The sequence below is a fragment of the Mercenaria mercenaria genome, chromosome 8, assembly GCF_021730395.1.
Source record: "Mercenaria mercenaria strain notata chromosome 8, MADL_Memer_1, whole genome shotgun sequence".
NCBI classification, from domain to species: Eukaryota; Metazoa; Mollusca; class Bivalvia; order Venerida; family Veneridae; genus Mercenaria; species Mercenaria mercenaria.
In genome coordinates, this window is record NC_069368.1 from 9,462,181 (window position 1) to 9,484,712 (window position 22,532).

Here is a 22,532-nt window from a genome sequence, read left to right on the forward strand (position 1 = left end):
TAGTTAGAACAGAACTTATTGCCTGATTTGCGATTAAACATTCATTTTCATGTGAGACGAAATTCTATGTGTATTGATTCTTTTTGAATATAGACATAAAACCTGCGCCCGCCACGTTCTATGAAAATCAATTACATCACAGACTATATTGCATAGCTAATGTAATAACTTTCTTATGATAACGTCTTTGAGGCATCTGGTCATTTTGAATATCAAATAAACCTGGAGGTCAGTTGTAATGAGCCAGCCCGGACAGTTGAATTTCATTTCTACATATGTGAATATGTACGTAGTTGAAGTTATTTTAAGAAATACAAACTGGCTACCTTTGTCTAAGCTAATGACGATACTTAATACGGTGTTTGTATACATAGTGTCATTTTCCTTCAATGTTTTTAACACTTACCCAGCTAAATTTCTATAATGAACTTGTTATCCATTTTTTAATTTGGACAGTGCCATTAACTGTCTAAAGTGGTGCTTACTAAAATAATACTGACTGAATTGGGAACAGTGAAGATCTTGATCGGACTGCACGGCTAAAACTTAGAAATAGTCACTTTGAGGAATTCGTAATATTAAATAACATCGGGGCAAGCATTTTAATTTGTTCATTTATATATAGAAAGTTGATATTATGTTTTATATATATGACAGTGTAAATTAACTAAACAAACATCGGCTTTAAAACTTTAAAAAGATACACGCAGTTTATATCATGTTCATCAGTTTTCAAACATTTTTAAGGACTAGTCCCTACAGAGTACTTAATATGACATAAGGCACTGCCTCAATCGGGAATCGATCCGACATCAACTCATCCCATAAGGCAACAACACAACACACGGTAGCGCTCTCTTCTTCTTCCTCGTAACTTCATCCCTTATATTGAGTATTGTCGAAGATTATGCTATTTTCGGTCCTGACATAAAATACAACACTGCCCATATTTGTACTGATGTGCAAGACGTTGCGGTTCGGACAAGTTATGTAAACGCTTATAAGGCACAAAAAAAGTGTATTCTTCCAAAAAATCTGAAGTCAGACACTCTGTGCCCGTGCCGGAAGTACACATCTTTTAATTCGATAGTGTATCTCATTCGGTATATCGCATGTTACCGTAGAGGGATCGATCCCGATTTTCATCGCTTCGAAAATCGGTAGGATCTACTCCCTATTAAGTTGACGTTGATGACCATCCTTAGCTGAAATATATAATTTGATACTGATAAAATTTAGAGAGTCCATCATCAGATATATCTTTTTGAAATACTGAACCAATTAATGCAGTCACGTTATTTTAAATTATTTGTAATGAATTAGTGGCTTTTAGTGCAAGCTATCTGTGTTATTTTTAGTCCGGCGAACATTCGAGTACGTATATCCGGTAACGATTTAAAAACCGGCGTATTTTCGAGTGCCATTTTTTAAATCGGTATTTGATTTTTAGTAAAAACATCGATGTCGGTAAATACTTATACTTTTGACATAATTACCCATAGAAAAAGTTTTGTCTAGTTAACTTAGCTAAATACTTGAATCGGTTGTGCATTTTTAGTTACAGTCACAGTTAAATACTATATAGAAATTGCCATTTGATAAGGAACTTCAAGTTGTTTTAGTGCAAAAGCATATTCATAATGTGTTTATTTTTATATGTGTACTATTGTATGTGCTATGTTTACACTGATTCTATGCAGTTGTTGTTCATTTGAAATTTAGGCAAAATATGTCATTAATGCAGATATTTAAAAATAATAATACAGTACTGAACAAAATTATTGTCATAAAAATATTGTACTTATGGAAATGCCATACATTCAATAGCACAATAACATATTTTATTATTAAAATAGTCTGTTTAGCTTACTTAATCAGTACGTGTTTTTGTGAATACAGATTTTAATTATACATTATTCTCATGGTTTCAAAGGGTAATAGTAGGATCTTTTTGAATTTGAATTTTCAAAAAAACTTTAATTATGTTAAAACATATTTTCCTATTGAGAAAAAATCAGGACAATCACTGTTTCGATTAATTTTCTCAGACATTTCTTTGTTGTTTTTTTTTCTCTGTTTTTTTTTTTTGCATTAAAATGTTGCTTTTAAAAAAATATCTGGAAAGTACATCCCTCGGAAACACCGAGAACAAGGCAAACAGTGAAACTTGCAGACTCGGTTTGATTGAGTCTTTTCATGAGCAGTAATGGAAATGCTAACTATAATATTCTGAAAGTTTTTATAAGAACCCATTCTCAAATAAAGTAAAATATGAACCATCGGAGCTCTTTGAAATGTTGCATTATGTCATCCTTATTATTGTATATGGTGAAGGCTTATCAGACAGTGGAAGATATGCTTAGTTTTGAAATACGCTTCGGTACATATATATACAAGCTCTGCATAATTTGCAGAGGATTTCAATTTAAACATTGCCGCTGTGTAACACATGTCGATTGTTCACATTCATTAATTGTCTTGAATACGAAGAACTTCTCATTATTTTTAATTAGTGGATTGAGAATTATCGTTGTCGTTGGAAACTATAAGAAACAGGGATATTTTTAGACTGCTAAATACGAGTTACTGTAGTTATTGTAACCATAACTTCGGCTGGTATACTGGTATATTTACTTGAACCTTATCAGTGGCATGTACAATACCATTGTTGTTGAATGCAAATGAGGAATTCACAATGACTATATCAATCTAAAACGAATCTTATTTGTAGATACACGACTACCTTTAATAACTCTCTGCATTTTCCATGGAATTATGTATTCTTGTTTGATAATGTGGCATTCTTCGGAAGTAAATATGGCTTAACGTGCACATGACGTTTCGTAAAATCCCGAGAATACCGAAATCGCATACGGAAAATCAAATTGCTGATTGTACTTTCGGGTCCACTACCGTAAATAGAAAATATTCCACAGTGCGACATGTATATTTTTACGAATGTACAACTATAAATAAGAAAAAGTACAAAGTCAAAGATTTAACGAGGTATATATAATAACATGTGTGCGTTGGCCAGTAAAACTGCGACGACATTTTGTCTTATTTTTAACACATTACAATTGGAGTATTTTATCTTACATACGGTAAACAGAATCTAAATGAGATCGCAGTAAAAACAGAGGTAACATTTGATTGAGAAAATAATAAACACTGATCACACAATGATTGTATGCGCACATATGAGTTATGGCAATTAAAACAGTGATAAAAGCAGCATCCGTTTGGAATGAATAACTGTCAATTTAATTTGTTGTTAACGCCAAAACAGACATTTAGCGTCAGCGTTTTGTTATAATATGTAGATATAAATCCGGAGGGACGATACCGCCTTGTCGAACTCCGACTTACCGATCAATATCATATCCGATAAGAATTTTAGGCATTAGTAATAATTGTAGCGTAAGCGGTTATTCAAATTTCAAATGAGTTAATCAATAAAATATCTGCTCTTGATCAAATGCCTACTGAGGTGAAAATATCTTTGCTTTCGGTTTAATCAAGCATTTCTTAATCAAAATTATGCAAGCAAGTTAAGATGGGTGAATACATTTTCTAAATGACCGGCTTTGAAGGGATAGATGCAACCGTATGCATTACATTCTAATTACATCGACATTTTGCCATTTTCATTGTTATTTTCTTATATCTTATCAGTCACCACATATTCGTGTCTGGTAAATAATTCCTAGGTAGTTAAAATACTTTGGAAAGAAAGTTCAATCAGTATATTACGTGCACCATTGTTCAATTAATTTATCTCTTAGACTACTTAAACTTAACATGCACTTTTCATCAGATATATATACATGTAGGTAAGACATTTACTCTCTATATTTTGACATCTATATGCCCGTGCAGCTATCTCCTTAATAGTTAAGTTTTCGCATGTGCTACCATGCCGTTCATTCTCTTTGGAAGTATTTCTTTTCCATTTATCTCATAAAGTTTGCTTTTTTTTCTTGTCTACTGATATCTATTAAATCTATTAAAATAATGAAATAGCATTAAATGCCATTTCTTAAATGTGGTTTATTGAATTACAAAATTAAGTTAAACTTGCTTATAAAGCTGGTCCTGTGATAACATAATTTGGTGATCCCGATCAAAATAAAAAGCAACACAAAAAGACAACTATCAAGATAACACGGAGTTTCATTTACCTGCAAAAAAGGCTATAGAAATATGTTTACACTGAGACATGATCCCATTAAAAGACACGGAGTTGCATTCTTTTGCCTACATTTTTCCTGTCATTGGTTATTTTACGGATTTTTTCTTATTGTGAAATAAATATTAAACTTTGAACCAAATGTATGATACACGGATGTGAAACGAAAGATTTATGTTACGTTATTAGCTATCCTTTTTTTTCACAAAAATAATCGTCATAGCAAAACATAATCTAAAAAAATGAAACTGAAGTTTAGAAGGAGATATATCTAATGTATAATTTCACTGTATGTCAAAAATACACAGTCTGCATAAACGACTTGTAAACAGTAAGACATTATCTTGTAGTTGAAGTTTAATTGAAATAACAGTAATTCATTGTAATTAAAGTTATTCTTAGAAATTACGTACTCAAATGGAATTACTTTTAAGACTCGATGTTTGAAAAATGACATATTCAGGACAAAAACTATGAAAATTGCTCATTTTTGTGAAGTTAAAAATATTCAGCAGATAAAAGCAAAATTGAGGAAATCTTCACATACGCGTGGTTGAAATTCTAATTTTTATACTTAAATACTAGAATGGCTTATTCGTTTTTATCAATTTCATTTATTTTTCGTGTAAACACAGATATCCTTACTTCCATACTAGATATTCTTTCATAAGACAACGTTATTCTGCTTGATTTACATGCTACCTATTTGTGTGTAGAAAAGTAATTCACTAACTCATAGACAAGAAAGCATAAATTAAGCGATTTGAATTTAAATGTAAAAAAATTGAAGCTTTGAATCATATCTTTCCATATTATTTTCATTGAATTTTAAATCGCAAGCAGTAATTGTTACGTGGTTTAGTATGACTCATAGCCAAGATGATTTCATGGCTTCCATCACAAATTATTTTAATATAAAATATTGAACAGTTTGTCTGAAAATTGCGGTAAATGCTTCAATTTTATTTCTGAATGACGTCAGAAGTATTTATTTGAGAATAAAAATGCAGAATATTTTTCGAAAGCGCCTGACGTTCATTTGTAACAACTCGTTTACAAGTTTCTCATAATTGCATTGATGTGATGCATCAGTCTTTGTGTCCCAGTGGAAAAGCCACGGGAAGTTATTGAATATTTTGACGATGTCTGAATTTTCCTCGCAGGATGAAACGTTTTTCTTAATAAGGATGACTTTATGTTGACGCCAGTATTCATATTTATATCGAATATTTATGTAGTAAATAAACCAAATAAAACGATCCCTCTGAAGCACAAAACGCAACTAAGCCTATTAATAAGGCGTCTGTGTCTGCAGAAATAGGTGGCATACTTCATAAAAAGTTGAACAAAAATGTAAATTACACAAAACTTATCAATGTATAAAACATTTAAGACAAAACTTTGTAAACGGTGTTGCCCAGTATTCTGTTATGCTATTGTTGCAATATCCTTTGTTAGACCTTTATAGATAGTAGCTGAAAATAATGATTGTTTTTCATGTATTCAAAGATGTATTAACTATTTCTATTAATAGACCAATGGCAGCGTTTAACATCTGCTTTGTGTACTCCTTCTTAAATGTTTTGTGAATTATCATATTGGTTTGAGTTCCACTGCCTAAACACTGGAGAATGAAGTGATATGTCTCAAAGCATATTTGCATATTTTTATTAAGGAATGGTAGAGTACAAAATCTTAGAGGTATATCCGTATTTAAACAGCTATTGCCTGATTTTCTAGTCTGTCATCATGCTGTCTTGTGTACTTATAACGTAAGATTTTTAAAGTGATACTTATTTCAGGAACAAAGTATCTTACATATGTATCTATTTTATTACTTTGTTTGTCAGAATTTACAAATAGCGTATTAATAGTAATTTTAGTAATTGTTTACATTTATCTTTCAGGACTGCTTGCTGCTGAAAATATACCTAACTTTGAGACCATAGGTAGCAACTTAAGCGATACTGAGATCTGATGTGTTGACAAGTGCATTTTGTTTGTGCCATTTCTGTCGTAAACAAAGTACAGAAAGTTAAATTGAATTCAGAATAATAATTTCTGTATTTAGAAATTCTTTCTTGTTTAAATTGCAAACGATTAATTCGAGTACAAATGAAGTTCGATGAAATACTGTCGAGACAGATTGAGGCGACATTGCCTTCGTATTGGTAATATAACACTTCTTTGGCTGACACAAATTACAAAATCCATTTGTCATCTTTATTCTTAACTTGCGTGTTGCATAGCAGGCAAGCGTTCACCACAGTATCTATGCATGCTTGCAGCGAATTGTTGTTCCTTATTATATATCTACATATATATCTCTCCTCTCTCTACCCTCTTCTTTCAACTTTTGGATCTTGAGTGACCTGCGTGCTTCCGATTTATTTTGAGTGCAATTATTTGAAGTGTTATTCACATCACAACCTTCCAAAGGATTATCACGTTTAGGTTTAGGCTGTTGTGCGAGCTCACTTCCTTATAAACATCAGGACATTTTCGTGTTGTATAATTTATCAGATATATTATATCAGTTTAGTACACCATTTTGTACCATTTGCCAAATTTACCTTATAACCAAGAGGAAAAAAAGATGGACCTAATTTACCTTATACGCGATCTCTTAAATTATAAAGGAATGAAAAAAAATAAAAAAAATGTTTGTCAAACCTAAAATGAAAAAAGCAAGAAATGTTTGTCAAACCTAAAAAGTATTTAAAATATCAAATGCAAGCAATCGCATGCCATACAGCGCAGAACTGGACTTACGCATTCATATGGTTACTTTTTACTCAAAGGTGTTAGTAATTTATACGCTGAACAAATATCTGTCTTTTGGATAAGAACTATTACACGAAACTGTGACACTATAGACAGAACAACGTAGTTTAGCACTACGGTGTGGAACCCGGCATACTTTTTGACAGGTGATGAGATATTTCCGACGAAGGACTTATACATTATTCAGGAAACGATATTCGTCATAGTGCGACGTCGACTGTGCCATTGATCAGAAACTCTATACTGAGACCCGATTGTGGTCGTAAATTCTTCTGTTTAACTACTAAAACACAAGAAATCAATTATAATTATGTGAAAACATGCTCATCTGTTTGTTAGGCACAAAGACGCAGTTTGATGTGTGTTTACTTGAATTTATAGGAAATTGTAAAAGAAATGTAAATAATAAACTGCAAATTAAGGTAAATAAACCATACTGTGATACAGGGATGGTAGGGAGTGAAACAGATAATAGGGTTTTGGATCAGCTTGCACATTTAATGAATGGGAACCAGACATATGGTTAGAGTATCAGCGGGCGTACTCTTCGATTATTGGAGCAATAATTAATTTGATATCTTACACTGGTCTTTGAGAACACAAGTTAAAAGTGCTTAATACGATATTTAATAAATAAACGCTAAACGTCTAATTACTTGAATTAATGGAGGGTAATTGAATCACTTCACCATTTTGAAGAGTATGCTTGTCTTTATACGTTCCACCGTGTGAGGTCTTCTTGGCATATTTTATTCTACTTTAATCCTAAATCAGATGTTACAAGAACCCGGCCACTCATACAGCACACGATATGGCAATATGGACATGTGAAACCGTATAAACGTATGCAATGGCTGAGAAATGTCCTAGTATAATACATGAAACCATGAATGTAAAAAGAGAAATCGGAGACTGTAAACACTGACCAAAGTGCGCCGGCAGCTTCATATACATGTACTATTAAAACACCAAGTATCAAATATGTACAGTATACTAGATAATGATTTAATAAAGTTAGACATTTGTGTGTGCTAGATATCCCTCTGTGACCAGAATGCGTACCAATTGTAAATAAACGGTATCTCCATTATAAAAAGTACATATATCCTTCCCTCGAGAAGCGATGACCGTATCGGTTGTTGCAGGCAGTTTTGACAGCAAATATTTAAATTATTAGAAACACACCTTACAACATCCTTTAAGGTCGTATTTCTTCTTAATGTAGCAGTAACCGTTGATCTAGTTAAAGACTCGTCTCGGGTAAAACACGTCAACATCGCAAGTAAACGGGTATCTAAAATACTAATATATGCATGAGACTGTAGAAAGGACATAGTTCCATTGACGGACAGAACAAAACAGAAGAGACAGTGACATGCCGACGTTCAAAAATTAATCAAAAGGTAACCTCCAGAATCAATAGATAATCTTTGAAGGTCATATAACTCCACAACGGCTATAATGATGCTTAGTTTTGTTTTTCCTGTTAGTTGTAACGCTTTCATATTTAACAGTACTCTGGAAGCACGGTTCTCACGCGTCTTCCAACAGCTAATGCAAATTGTTATTTCCTATTTCAGATAGAGTATATATTCATCTGCACAGACTTCTGATCCTGTTTTTTATAATTAGCACATCTTGCAACAACGACAGCTGTGTTTTTTACGAATTGTGCAGTATTTTCTATGCAATTTTCTTTCACGAAAAACAATTACAAATGCACCTTTATAAGCCCAGCCCAGTGAAACTATTCGTTATGGGTTTTGATAATTTCAGTTTTATACACGTTTAGAACTGTTCGAAATAAAAACAACTTAACTAGTATACAAAGACACCTCATTAATATTTCAGGCTTAAACAACTTCATGAATAGATTGCGTTTATTGTCATATAAGATGGCATCAGTTACATGGTATTAATTATATATCGTACACATATGAGACACGGACGTTTTTTTACTATGTAAGCCGTTATGTACCTCAGCCCATAAAGAAAAACCTTTACTGAGCTGGACTCTGAAATATATGTATTATTTTTTTGAGTGGATTAGAGCAGTAACGTTGTCACATTAATCAGTATATGTACCTTAAACACAGAAACACTTACACATATGTGTAATGTGTCTCTATCAATATCGACGAAAATCGAAATGCATTCTTAAAATAGAAGCAGATTTAACCTTTTTCAATTAAACAGTGACTGTAAATGCCACTGTAATTAAAGTTTGTTTGTAACTAAATAATCGTTGTTTGCTCTTGTACACTCGTTTTGTTTACATGTATTACACTGCACAAACAATAAGCTGTATATTTTTAAAATGTAAATATATAATGTTGATATTTTAGATCACTGTACAATATATGCATTATATTTACTACAAATTGCACACCTACTTCTTACGTCTTAAAACACAATATGTAGCAATACAGTTTTCTTTATGTTTTTTTTACGCAATGTCATATGTAACCAATGTTAGTATAAACCATAACAAGTTGCGTGTATTAGATACGAAAAAAAATGCAGAGCGCTGATTTCAATGAATAAATGGTCTATGCAAACGTACCTCACATGTTGTGTTATCACAATGTACGATAGTCAAGGTTCTTCTATAGTCTTGCTATATATATATTTGGCAGCAATATACATTAAGCCTCGTGTTAAATCATCATTTGGTAAACGATTGGTGATACAGGCAATGAAAGCAGTGGCATAATGTGAAATAGGAAGATTGGTACCTATCATGTGATATACTTTTTGTAGATCATCCAACCCTACATAACTGTTAGTTTTGTATCTCGGCAGAAGGGAAAATTCCAATTCCATTTGTCGCTTTTAAAGTACTCTATCTTCGTAACAGTATGTTCGTATAACAAATAAAATGTTTTTGTCCGCAGTTGTACAGAAATTTATACAATTACATTGGTGGTTAGAAACAAAGATAAAATACTCCTGTACGTAAACGAACAGAACCAAAGATGTACAGGCATAAAACGTCAGTCGATATGGTATGTGTCATGCTAAAGGAACAATATCGGACGTACATATTAGAATGCCACAGTCCTGGATACTTTGATAGCATTGGTTGATATTAGAGAACCTAGCGGCTGTGGATGACATGATATAATTTAAGACTACTTCATTGTCTGGTGAAGCGATCTCCAATACGAGATCACCTTGGAGCCGCGCTCTTTGAGGAGCAATCAATAACGCTGAATACTTCCGTGAAAGGATAAACGCCACTCCAGATATTAAGATATTCCGAATGAAAAGCACAACGGACAAAATAAGAAAATTTTCACTCGGAAACTTGAATAATGCTTTTCTTAGGTCTGAATAGTCTGTTTTCATAACTTTGTAAAGTAATCTAGCGGAAGAGGTTGAGGTTTGATTAAATACATTTTTTTCATTGATGATATCATTTTATGTCCATGCATAAAGGGAGAAACATTGATTTATTTTCACTTGGAGGAAACATGTGGCGATGTAAAAGAAAGAAAGTTCGTATTAAATTTCTTTATTGAAGCATGAAATTTGGTAAAGTGATATTGTCATTGTCATAGTTTCAAAATATCCGTGAGTTTGAAAGGCTTAAATGTTAACCGATGTATTACTCAAACACTTAATTTTATTAAGATACAAGTATATGTACAGATCCCGAAGAATTATTTTAGTTTCTTGCATTGCTGTCCGAAACATTCACGAGAAAATGCGGTTTAGCATGAATCATGCATACATCATATGATAAAGATTTTTATGGTGAAAGCGATATTCTGCAAGACGATAAACTAAATCTCCCTGAACAAGACCACATGTGCCCATATAATGTAAGTTTTTATGAATAAACCATAATACTTGACGCGGCATTTGGCTTCGTAAAACACATTTATCCTTTTGTTATAAGATAAATCAATTAAGTATATTTCTTACAAAACTACTCGATATTTATTAAGTTCTCTTATGTTAGACATTCCCAAATTGAGAAGAAGTACGCGTATTGATATATTATGATTGGGCACGGCCTTTGAATGATAGATGGGCATTATATGAGTTTCTCAGTTATACTGGTTATATGTCTAAATTTTGCTTATACTATAAAAGTTCGGCTCAATAATTCCAGCTAGCGGTTTGTATTGATATGTACAACTTTGTGAATTATTTTTAAATATCTAGTTTTTTGGTAAAGAAACAATAGGAATAACGCTTTTGTTGAGGTCAAGATTGTTCCTGTATTTAGTTTCTGAGTGAAAATATTATTTCCTTCGAATTGTTCATTTTATTTCTTATTTGAATTGTAATGTTAAGATTTCTGTGAACAAAGCCTGTTTAAAAACTGAAAACCAAACATATTCAATCTTACGAATACTACCAAGTGTTAAATCATTGTTATACAGACATGGTTACGGATATGTGTGGGATAATCCTTCAGCAATAAATCAAAAGCTATTCCCTGCTATATTTAAACAAAGACTAATTGATATGTTCAGACAAGAGTGGCATGAGAACCTACAAAATAATAGAACATTATCGCTATACAAACACTTGAAGAAAGATTTTATGTATGAAAGTTATTTAAATTCAATGAACAGTAAATATTACAGAAGTTTACTAACAAGACTTAGAACATCGACACATACGCTTAGAATAGAAACAGGCAGATATGGTAGAAACAGGATAGAGAGAAATGAAAGACTATGCTTAATATGTGACAATAGAAGCTCTGACATAGAAGATGAATACCACTTTGTTTTAATATGTACAAAATACAGCGCATTAAGAAAACGTTATATTGCAAAGAGATATAGAAGAAATCCTAGTATGTGGAAATTTATTGAACTACTGAACTCAACAGATAGAAAAACTTTAAATAACTTAGCAGCCTTTATCAAAAATGCCATAAATATACGATCTGCCACTATTAACAATATCTTGTGATTATGAGATAGAAATATGTTTACTGTTTTATTTTAGTACATATTATATATTTTGGTACTTCTATAAAAAATGTTTTATGAAAATGTATTATGCTATGTGCATTGATGTAGCCAACAATATTATTTTGATATTATTTTTGTTCATCCTCAATACTGTACTTTATAACACTATACCTTCAGAACGTTATATGATATTATGTATATATGTTCTTTTGACCTTGTATTAGATTGTAATAGATTTATGGACGAGGAACCATAATGGCTCAAGTCCTTAATTAGTGAAATAAACTATTCTTCTTCTTCTTCTTCTTCTTCTTTAAAAGCAATTTAAACTGAGTTTAAATTAAGGCAGAACGGTAAATTGGTAAATCATTCCACAGCATTTGAAATTATATTTGAAGGAAAAGCAAATTAGCATCGACTGTTACCGTTTAATATTTCGAAAGTAAAAGAAAAACAACAAAATTTATATAATATTTGCTTCCATAATGATTCATGAAATTACTTGTATTAGTATTGCGCATTGTAACATTTATAAATACGTTGAGCATACCATTTAAATGGAATATATATTTAGATATAGGTTGCTCAAAGTAAACCAAAATCACAGATGTAGAATGATTATTTATGTGAAATAAAAGGTAACTTTTTTTTGGAGATGAAAAATTCATATAAAACTACACGTTTGCAAACGGCAACGGATCGGTCTTGAATGCATAATTTATCATCTCCTTCAGTTTGAAATATTGTAGCGTCTTGGCATTGATTCAGTGCTCCGCGTGAGTAACCATCTCGGTACAGAAGAAAAAAATGCAAAAGAAATCTTATTGATAGCTTTGATGTTGTGAGAAGATAAAACGTTTAGAAAAATATGTATACGTTCTTGTTCAAAATAAAACAGGCGGCCACATTCTAAACATTAAAGGAAACAACGTAAGTTGTGAACAACAGTATTACTATAACTTACAAAGTCATGTTTTTCTATGTTTTAGATACTTATACCGATGTTTCTTATAAATAATATGAAAAACAGTTTTCCAGTCCCTGTATTTGTACTTTGTTTAGTTAATTGCATAAGTTCCGTGGCTATCTTCCTGCCTGAGGCTAGTTTAAACGTTTAGTGTTTCTTTTCAGATGTTACAATATATATTAACATGGCCTATAAAACACGCATATATATTTAATTACACAAAATAATACATGATATACATGCTTTGTTAATTCTTTCAGCAACGGAAAAGGTGAGTTTTGTTTATCTAAATAAATTGTTTGTTTGTTTGTTTGTTTTGGATTAAACGCCGTTTTTCAACAGTATTTAAGTTATCCGGAGGATACATGAATGCTTCATTATCTACTGCATGACTGTTTCCTGTAAACATGATAATGTTCTTGAATAATCATCAGAAACGTTTATATGTTTTCTAGTGTTTGGTTTGGAGCCTAGCTTTGATGTTCCTGTGATCAATGTTACTGTCCAGGAAGGTGATGTTGCCGTCCTGCCGTGCTCTGTAGACTACCTCGGTGAACATAAGGTAAGAAATCACCTTTGCCTTTCATATCATACAAACTCAATGTCTGTGAAAACAAAATAGCGGACATGCAGGCTGATCTTGGTCTGCACTGGTCGCAAAGGCAGAATCACTTGCCGCCAGCAGGCTTAAGGTTAAAGAAAATCGGACCATGTTATTTCAATGCTCGGCGTAAGCAGACACAATAAAAAAGAAAAATGAAATTCGGTCACTGAAATATAACAGTAGGTGCCTGTAGGATATGTGACAATACACTATATTTTTTTTTTATTTTTGACGAAAACCCAAGTCAACGATTTTAAATCATGCCACATATTCACTACCCAATGTCTAAGCAGCTGTAGTTGTGTGTGTATATAAAATCGATTTTCCGAAATTTAGATAAAATATTTTATATTGGTAATATTTTGTACAAGTGCAGAGACTGTTATACTATAACTTGTGATTTCCATATATTCTGAAGATATCTTATACACAAAGGTCCATTACACAGAGTTACATTCCTACCCAAAAATATTTATCTTTTATTATTTTGAAACAAGCTCCGTTCCAGGAGACGATGTATTGAAAAAGATGTATAATTATTTCATTTATTAACTGAAATAGGAATTTTCCAATTAGTTACAACCTGAATAAAGGAAACTGCTCGAAGCTTGAGAATTTATTCAATTCCAGTCTTTCTTAAAGGGAAACGGGACGTAGTCATACTTTAATAATTTGCTGTTGTTTATACAAATTAAAATGCAAATATTTGAGAAAGCACATTTAAACATGATAACTGGCAAAGCTCTCCAGTTTTCTGTCTTTTATGTTAACATAATAACTTCGTTTTCCGCTAAAATGACAGATAGTCGTAAAATACTTGAAAAGCGTTTGCTTTACGACATTTTATACATTTGGATATGTTTTGTTGCTACTTCTGTTCCGGAAACTTGCTCCTATTTTGATCATTTTTATACTGATATTAGACCCGCATTTGCATAGTTTTTCCGCAAATGCATAATAAAATATTTGATTATACACCAAGGAACATCTAATTATAAGCTTATTTAGCGGCATGTAAAGGAATCGCAAACGTTAGGTTTTTTTTGCCCAGAAATGTAACTTTGAAATATTGGCGAGCGTTAGACGTACGCATTGTATACTCGTAAAGTTAACATTTCAGTTAAATATTTAAAAATGGGCTACAACGCTCACTATAGAGACCTTTCTATACCGACTTCTGGGAGAAAAATCCAGTTAAGGAGGAGCATATTTTTGTATCTTTAAACTTTTTGAATACTATTGGAATTTTCATAAGCCAAGCTTTATGTTCGTTTCCATTATACTTTATTAAAGGAATCCAGGTGTACTTTGCATTACTGGAAAGAATTTTGTGGGAATTGAAGAAGAATAAGAATGTTAAAAATATAAGCGTTTAAGTCTATATAGATGAATTTTATTTGCTATGGTAACAAAACTGAAATATATGCATTTTTAATGATTAAAGAAGTGACTGCATTAAGACATGCTTTTAAGCTTAATGACCACTGTTCGAGCATTTTCCAGGAGTGCATTAGGAGCAGAGTAAACTTATTAATCTGTTATTTTGATATCAATTAAAGAATGATTTGAACATTTAACATAATTGATTTGTTTTGCTGCATTTAATGATTTAGTGTAAAATCAAACAAATCGAACAAAGAATAAAGCTGATACATTTGATAAACTCGGAGGAAGCAATGCATTTTATCAAAACGACCACCCGTTAATTACTTACTTCTTAGAGAACTTATCAGTTTTAGTTTTAGCCTAGTGAGTTTTCATTACAACTCGCCATATGCCTACTTGATTAGCATCGTTATCTTAACTTCACAGAAATTTATAAGTCTTAAAAGTAGCGTTACAAAAAGTTGATAAAATCTATAAGAAGATACCATTGAAGCATAGAACGCAAAAAAAAAAAAAAAAATAATAGCAAGCTTGGTGCGACTGTGTCTGTTCATGAGAGTAAATAGAATGCGCAACACCTCTCAGGCCACACCGGTATTCTGTTATTATAGAATTGACTGCACTCCATGATATCAAATGACTAGAAAATACAACAACACTCAGTTAAAGTAAAACACAATTGCATTTACGTTTTACTAAGTGTGCTATAACTATTTTATGTTCTTATATGTTACAGGTTGTATGGACAGATCAGTGGTCAACATTATTGACATTAGATGATAGGCGTATCATAGATGATCCAAGAATCAGTATAGAGAGGCCTTATACCAAGGACTGGAACCTCCATGTCAGAAAGTCAGCTTATAGTGACCGGGGACAATACACATGCCAGATCAACACTAACCCTGTCAAGACAAAAACCGTCATGTTAATTGTATTAGGTAAATAAGTCAGAAAGAAATTCAAAACTGGGTAATCCTATGATGTTCAGCTAGTACGAGTATAATTGCTGGTAAAAATATAGAGAAAAATATATTTTTGCCTAGCACAGGGACTGAATGTTATGGTTGTTGATTTGGTAAATTCTGTATTATTATGGTTCCCATACCACTATGTGGTGGGAGACATATTGATTTACTCCTGTCTGTCTGTGTGTGTGTCCGTCTGTCACAAATCTTGTCCGCACTCTAAGTCGAACACTTTTCATCTGATCTTCACCAAAATTGAACATAATGTGTTTACCAATAAGCCCTCGGCCAGATTTGATAACTAGCCAAATCAGCCCAGGCACTTCGGAATTATGGCCATTGAATTACCGAAAATCGCTCAGGTTTTGGGGACATAAAGGATCCTTATACTGCTAATGTGATAGTTGTATATGGCTCTTTTATGTTCCCAAGATTTAATCATGTCAGATGATTAGGCAGTTGGTGCATGGTTGACTGATATATTACTATTCAGATGATTCGGCAGTTGTGGGAGACATACGCTTTTCTCAAAAGCAGCTGTAGTTGATTTTTACTACTATATCTTTTTTTGGTAAATGTGTACATGTTTTCGGGTTGCTGATATCAACAGCGCTAACAAAATGCATTTATTCAAGGTTTTTAAACAATACTTTTTATTGTATACATAATATAGGCAATAAGCAATTTGAAAAATAATAATCTCGTTTACGAGTTGATTTGGTACCACTTGAACTCCTCCTAAAATCTGTATGAATTTTGTGATATTATATCAAATAAAAACATAGCAACACAAATTTATTGTAGGCATGAAAACTAAATACTTCCTTTTTCTAAAGCGAAGTTCAAAGGTGAGTAAGCGTGTAAACAAATGGCTGACTAAGGCGGGTCTATAAAGAGATATTTCATTTACGTTAGGTTAGTAGGTAATGTAGCAAAAATAGTGTGGATTGGATCGCAATTTTTATACTACAAAAATAGGTGATTTGTATAATAAAACAAGGAGAATATACTCCCAACGTTACTGGTTTTGGAACAATAGGAAAAGGTAATTATTCGGCCTTGGCACAGGTTTTGAAAAATTGAATAAAACATACATAGATATAACTTTAATTAACTTGTTTACAGGAGCTTTTTCTTTGAAAATTCGCATCATTACATGATTAGTATAAGCTTTGTCAGAATACAGCACCTATCTGTTTCAAATAGTTTTACATATCTCAGCAATAGTAATTTGAAACATTATATATTTCTTCTCTTAGTTCCGTCCAAAATTATAAACGAGTTATCAAGTCGTGACCAGACAGTACGGGAAGGAGAAACTGTTACTCTCGTCTGCAATGTCACTGGCGTTCCTACACCGGATGTCACGTGGTACAAATTACCAAATGAAGGCACACAGACTAAAGAAAGTTTGTAGTTTATTGACTGTTGTTTAGCTTTTTTTTATCATTTTAACTTTTATATGCTTTACTGTTTTAATACCTAATTGGCTTAACAATGTTAAAATCTCATCTCATCCTTCGCTTCTATGAATTTAACCCCCCCGTTAAAATGTGTTTTTCTAAACATTGAATATTATCAATCAATCAGTATTCAAGTATTTACAATACTTGGTTCCTTGTGTAGTAGGTAATGTTAACAGTTCCTTTACGTTGCTGCCAGTGAATAAAGATGGTTAATGAAAATCTTTTCTGATGTAACACACATGTTAATACGTCTTTTAAAGGTATGCAAAGCTCATACATTTAATTCTTTCCGCATTGTGTATGTTGCATTTGTACAACGAACTTACATTGAACAGTTGTTCGAAATGATTAGCAATTAACGTCTCTGAAATACACCAAATCAAAGAGTCGTTTGCAAATTCAGACATGTAATATACCTTTGGCACTCTTACTCTAAAGCTTTGTGTAAAACCTTTCTGATTCGAGTATTCGGTATACTGTTAACAGCAATGACGGATCCAACAAGAAAAGCAAACTTTCCTGGAATGTAATGTACATAAACGTGAATTTCAGCTGCGTTAACTTATGAATATATCGTTGTAAAATTTTGAAATAGACTGCACACCACAATTGTCTTATAGCGATAACTGCACAACCTGTTAAATTAAAAAATAAAAATAATTCTACAAAAGAATCTCAGTTCGAAAGTGTTTATTATCTTTTTGTTAGGTTATAACATGGCATGAAGTCAGTCAAAATGCTTGATTTAATGACCTTAAATAAAATGAATAGCTTTTGGGGGAGACTCAAGTTAAAAACACGTTGAACAAATATCTGTCCATATTTGTTTTTATATACACTATTGTTTTTATAACCTTTGTTCCTAATGACTTATGTGGCAGAAAACACCGTTTCTTATTTAGTATTACCAATCAATTATTTTTGCAGACGATGGACTTTCTATACAAGGGTTAATGTTATGAAACGTTGTGGTGTTCAAAACAATTTATAAAGCGTCATTTGGAATCTGCCTATACAAACGGTGTTTTTGTCCTATTTCGTACTAAAATTGCTTCAAAGAATCGGTAAATGGATTCATATTCCCGATCATTTGACATGTAAGGATGTTACAGCATCTTGGTCCGAGCTAATTATTAACAATCGTTCCACATATATATCACCACTATTCCAAACGTATGAAACACTGAATAAAATTGACAAGATCCTTTAGAAGCAACCAGGCAAAATAAAAACATACCTGGTTTGTGTTCCTTTGTTTGTTCGTTTTGTCCTAATGTGTTGGCTTTGTGTGTGTGCGCGTGTATGTGTGTGTTTGTGTTTGTGGTGTACGCGTCTGCGTGCTGTGGGTTTCGTTTTGGGGAGGCTGCGTTCTTGGTACGTGGCATTCCCTGTTTGATATTTGTCTTTGTTTTTTTTTTTTTGAGTAAGTCTGTTCATGAGAAAACACTCAACAAGTCCCTAGCACCGGCTTAAGCGGATTTATATTATAGTGAAACTGAATGTACTGAATGATCTCGAAGGAGAGGGAAATACAACAGCACTGAGTCTGAATACGAGGAGACATTTAACAGATTTTATACTGCCATTGTGATAGTTAATAAAATATATGAGGATCCTTTTGGCAACATGGAACGCAACCATGCAAAGTAATAGAAGATCCGATGAGGTTTCAGTAATTTAGATATAATAGAAATTACAAGATACAGCTTTTGTCATGTATTTCTAGCTTTGCTATTCACGCTAGGGGCTTAAGAATGAATATTGATTTTATTAAAGGTCATCAAAATCAAACATCTTTGAAAAACCTTAATTCCATGTGAAATTACAGTTTATCGTGAAGAACAATGATCAGTTACTTTAATATTGTATAGCTTTTGTAGAAATAATGTATTCTCAACATAGACTGTCGGTGAAAATGCGATTAGAATAAATTGTTAAAGAAACATTTGTCAAAAAAATACTTTTTCATTTCTGAAAACAATTTGTACCATAAAGGTTGTTTAGAGTGTTTCCATTCGAACTTGTTACGGAGAGGGCAAACACTTTTCACTTCATACATTAATTCAATTTTTTATATGTATTAATTAACGCAATATGTTGTATTTTGATTTTAAGGTTAACTTGCATTCAAACATATCATGATTGGTATTAAATAATCTTATATTTACTTGTGATGTCTAATTGAAAAAAAAAACAACAACATATTAAGCCGTTTAGTTCAAACGGAGACATACAGACTTCAATTACAGCAAAATCATTATCAAAGAAGAAATTCTTCTACAAATTTAGCACGAGGGATTAACACGAATTTTTCCATGATTTATACAGTAAAAACATACATGGAATATTCTGTCGTGGTAATCCCTCGAGAAAATATTTATCTTTTCCCGAACGTCCTTCAGCTCTTATTTTATTTTGTATATTGATCATTTTTGCAGTTCTAGACTGCCTAGTGATTCATCTTTTTGTGTACATTTCTAGTTCCCCTTGAGTGGCTATGCATGTTCTTCTCCGCCTGCATGTTTATCCAGCCATTAGTTTACCCAGGCGCCCTCTTAATTGATTTGTTTTGTTCTATTGTTTCCCTCAGGACTAGATCTGGACCCAGGTTCATATACACTGATCGATTCCTGTGCCTACACTCTTCAGCAAACAGGTATATTCAGCCTTTGGCACGATAGTCTTTGTCTAGACTTTAGATGGCTTTGACATCGCATAATTAAAGTAACACGTTATAAGACTAATTCATCTTAACCTTCAACCTTTTCAGAAAGCAATCCCTCACAGAAAACTCTTCTTTTACATTTTAAATGACAGTTTCTTTACACTTTCCTTAGAAATTCGACGTTCATATATATTTGTACATATATTGTAATTTTGTACATTTGAATTAAAACTAATGAATGATGGTATCAAACGATGTAGTGTGTTTTTATACTGATACATGTGATACATTACTACTTCTCAGTAAAGATAACGAAAGAAATTGTGATGAACTCTATGTTTCGTAAAATTAAAACAAAAACGCACACAATTAGTTTTCTTGTTGCTACAAATTAAAAAAAAAACATATCCGAATATTTATAACCGATGCTAAGGTTTTTTCTTTATTTTAAGATAAATGTATTTAAGCATCCAGTTAAGAAGACAGACATTGAGTAATGTTCTGAAATCAACATTTTAATGGTTTAAGGTAACTTGACAGAGAAAACCAAGATGGCGTCACGAAATTAGGGTTGGTCACATTATTTACTCTTATAGACGAGATGCTGCTACAGGGGTCTAAAGATGCATTTTAATCATTTAACACACACATAAACACTTGTGAAAATGCTTTTAACTTATAAAAATATATAATCAAATGTTCTGAAACTCACCATGAAATCTAGTCAATTTTTGTGCGCATTTTGCAGAAAAGTTATGTATCCAAACTGAAAAAAAATTATATCCTCATATCTTAGAATGTGTCCTTCAGGTGCTCCACCTATGAACAAAAGAACTTATCCACTGAGTTTTATGCTATTTGCTCTGGAATTTCATCAGTAAATTATAAATTTCTATATTTTACACCCTAAAAAGTTGAAACCTGCTTGCAGTATGAGGGTCGTTAAAAAAATTCAAAGTACATGTAAGTTTACTTTGTCTTTATTTCTGAGACTTTACATCCTCACATATTAAGAGATTTGAGTGATGTGTTCATTTCTTAGTAATTCTACATTGTTTGTATTTAAATTTTATAAAACGTTTACAATTTTTTCAACCTTTGTCCTAGTTGAAATGTGTTTGCTACTGTTTGAATAACCCTCAATGTCAAAATTTTACTGACTTGCATGGAAATCTCATGGAAAGTGTGGATCTTAGGCCATACTAAATTAATGTATGTTTAATGTAATTGATAAAGTACATTTTCTTGATTTTCTGTTGCCTCCAAAAAGTACAGAGACAGTTTAGATAAGGATTTTTTTTCATTTGAACATGAAAGGGTAATAAAATATAATGTAATATACCCAAAATCAGCTATGTTTAGGTTAATTTTCCATTCATAGGACTGGGTGAGTTTTACAATAAACATATTTTTGGAATTGCATAGCCCCTTGTTACTGAATTTATTTGCAACAAAATATTGAAATTTATAATTTACTGATGAAATTCCAGAGCAAATAGCATAAAACTCAGTGGATAAGTTCTTTTGTTCATAGGTGGAGCACCTGAAGGACACATTCAAAGATATGAGGATACAAATTTTTTTCAGTTTGGATACATAACTTTTCTGCAAAATACGCACAAAAATTGACTAGTTTTCATGGTGAGTTTCAGAACATTTGATTTTATAATTTTATAAATTAAATGCATTTTTACAATTATTTATATGTGTGTTAAATGATTAAAATGCATCTTTAGACCTCTATAGCAGCATATTGTCTATAGGGATAAATAATGTGACCAACCCTAATTTTGTGACGCCATCTTGGTTGTTCATGTCAAGTTACCTTAATGATATTAAAATAAATAAATATGTTTTCTTACAAATGTTTGTTTATTTCTTTAAAAATTTGACAGTAACTTTGCACTTTTCTTAAAACTTTTACAACACGCATTTGCTACCTTAAAGATATTTCAGCCATTTATTAAACATTACAGAATACCTATTTGAAGATAGCAGGGAGGTTCCAAATGTGATAAATTACATTTTGGATGGTATAGAATTAATGTTGCACTAGAGTGTCGCTGTAGAAACGCTTAATCACGAGTTTCATTCCGTCACATTTTACGTCAGTAGAACAACAAAATGTACCTAAACGTTACATTTTCTTTTGGGAATTTTATTTCGAATTATTCTTAAAATACGTTATACATTTCATTGTAATATAGATATATAAAAGAAATTTTGTAAACATTTGGTGCCAGGTTGTAAATTTGTGGTCTAATAAAAAGAAATCTTGCTTTATACATTATAGACGCCTGTTTAATAGTGGAGAAGTCTGTATGTCCCCGCAGATATAGCGCTAGCGCTGAAATTAGATTGTAAAGAATTGTCATCTAATAAGGCAAAGATTTACTGCTTAATCATTTTTTCCGTACCAATGTTTTACTTCATTTCTCTTCAGATGTAAAGCAAAACATTTTTACAAATTTGTTAAAACAGTTGCCAAGTAAATGTGTATCATATGGTGATATGTTTATCATTGAACTAAATCATTGTTCGAGAACATCTTGCAGTAGATTTTTGTGTG

General features: G+C 32.1%; 1 protein-coding gene across 7 annotated transcripts in view; it reads left to right on the forward strand.

Moving 5' to 3' along the window:
* The window catches only part of LOC123523085 (limbic system-associated membrane protein-like), a 60,190-nt gene that overhangs the window by 23,751 nt on the left and 13,907 nt on the right, over nt 1-22,532 (forward strand). For 4 of the 7 annotated variants that reach the window (XM_045300705.2, XM_045300704.2, XM_045300703.2 and 1 more), the window contains exons 4-9: nt 6,097-6,138; nt 13,330-13,436; nt 15,601-15,805; nt 17,092-17,241; nt 19,889-19,954; nt 21,940-21,996. In XM_045300705.2, the coding sequence (XP_045156640.2) occupies nt 6,097-6,138; nt 13,330-13,436; nt 15,601-15,805; nt 17,092-17,241; nt 19,889-19,954; nt 21,940-21,996 (627 nt within the window). The remainder of the gene's footprint in view (nt 1-6,096; nt 6,139-13,329; nt 13,437-15,600; nt 15,806-17,091; nt 17,242-19,888; nt 19,955-21,939; nt 21,997-22,532) is intronic. The other 3 variants (XM_045300707.2, XM_045300708.2, XM_045300710.2) reach the window with 3 other exon arrangements.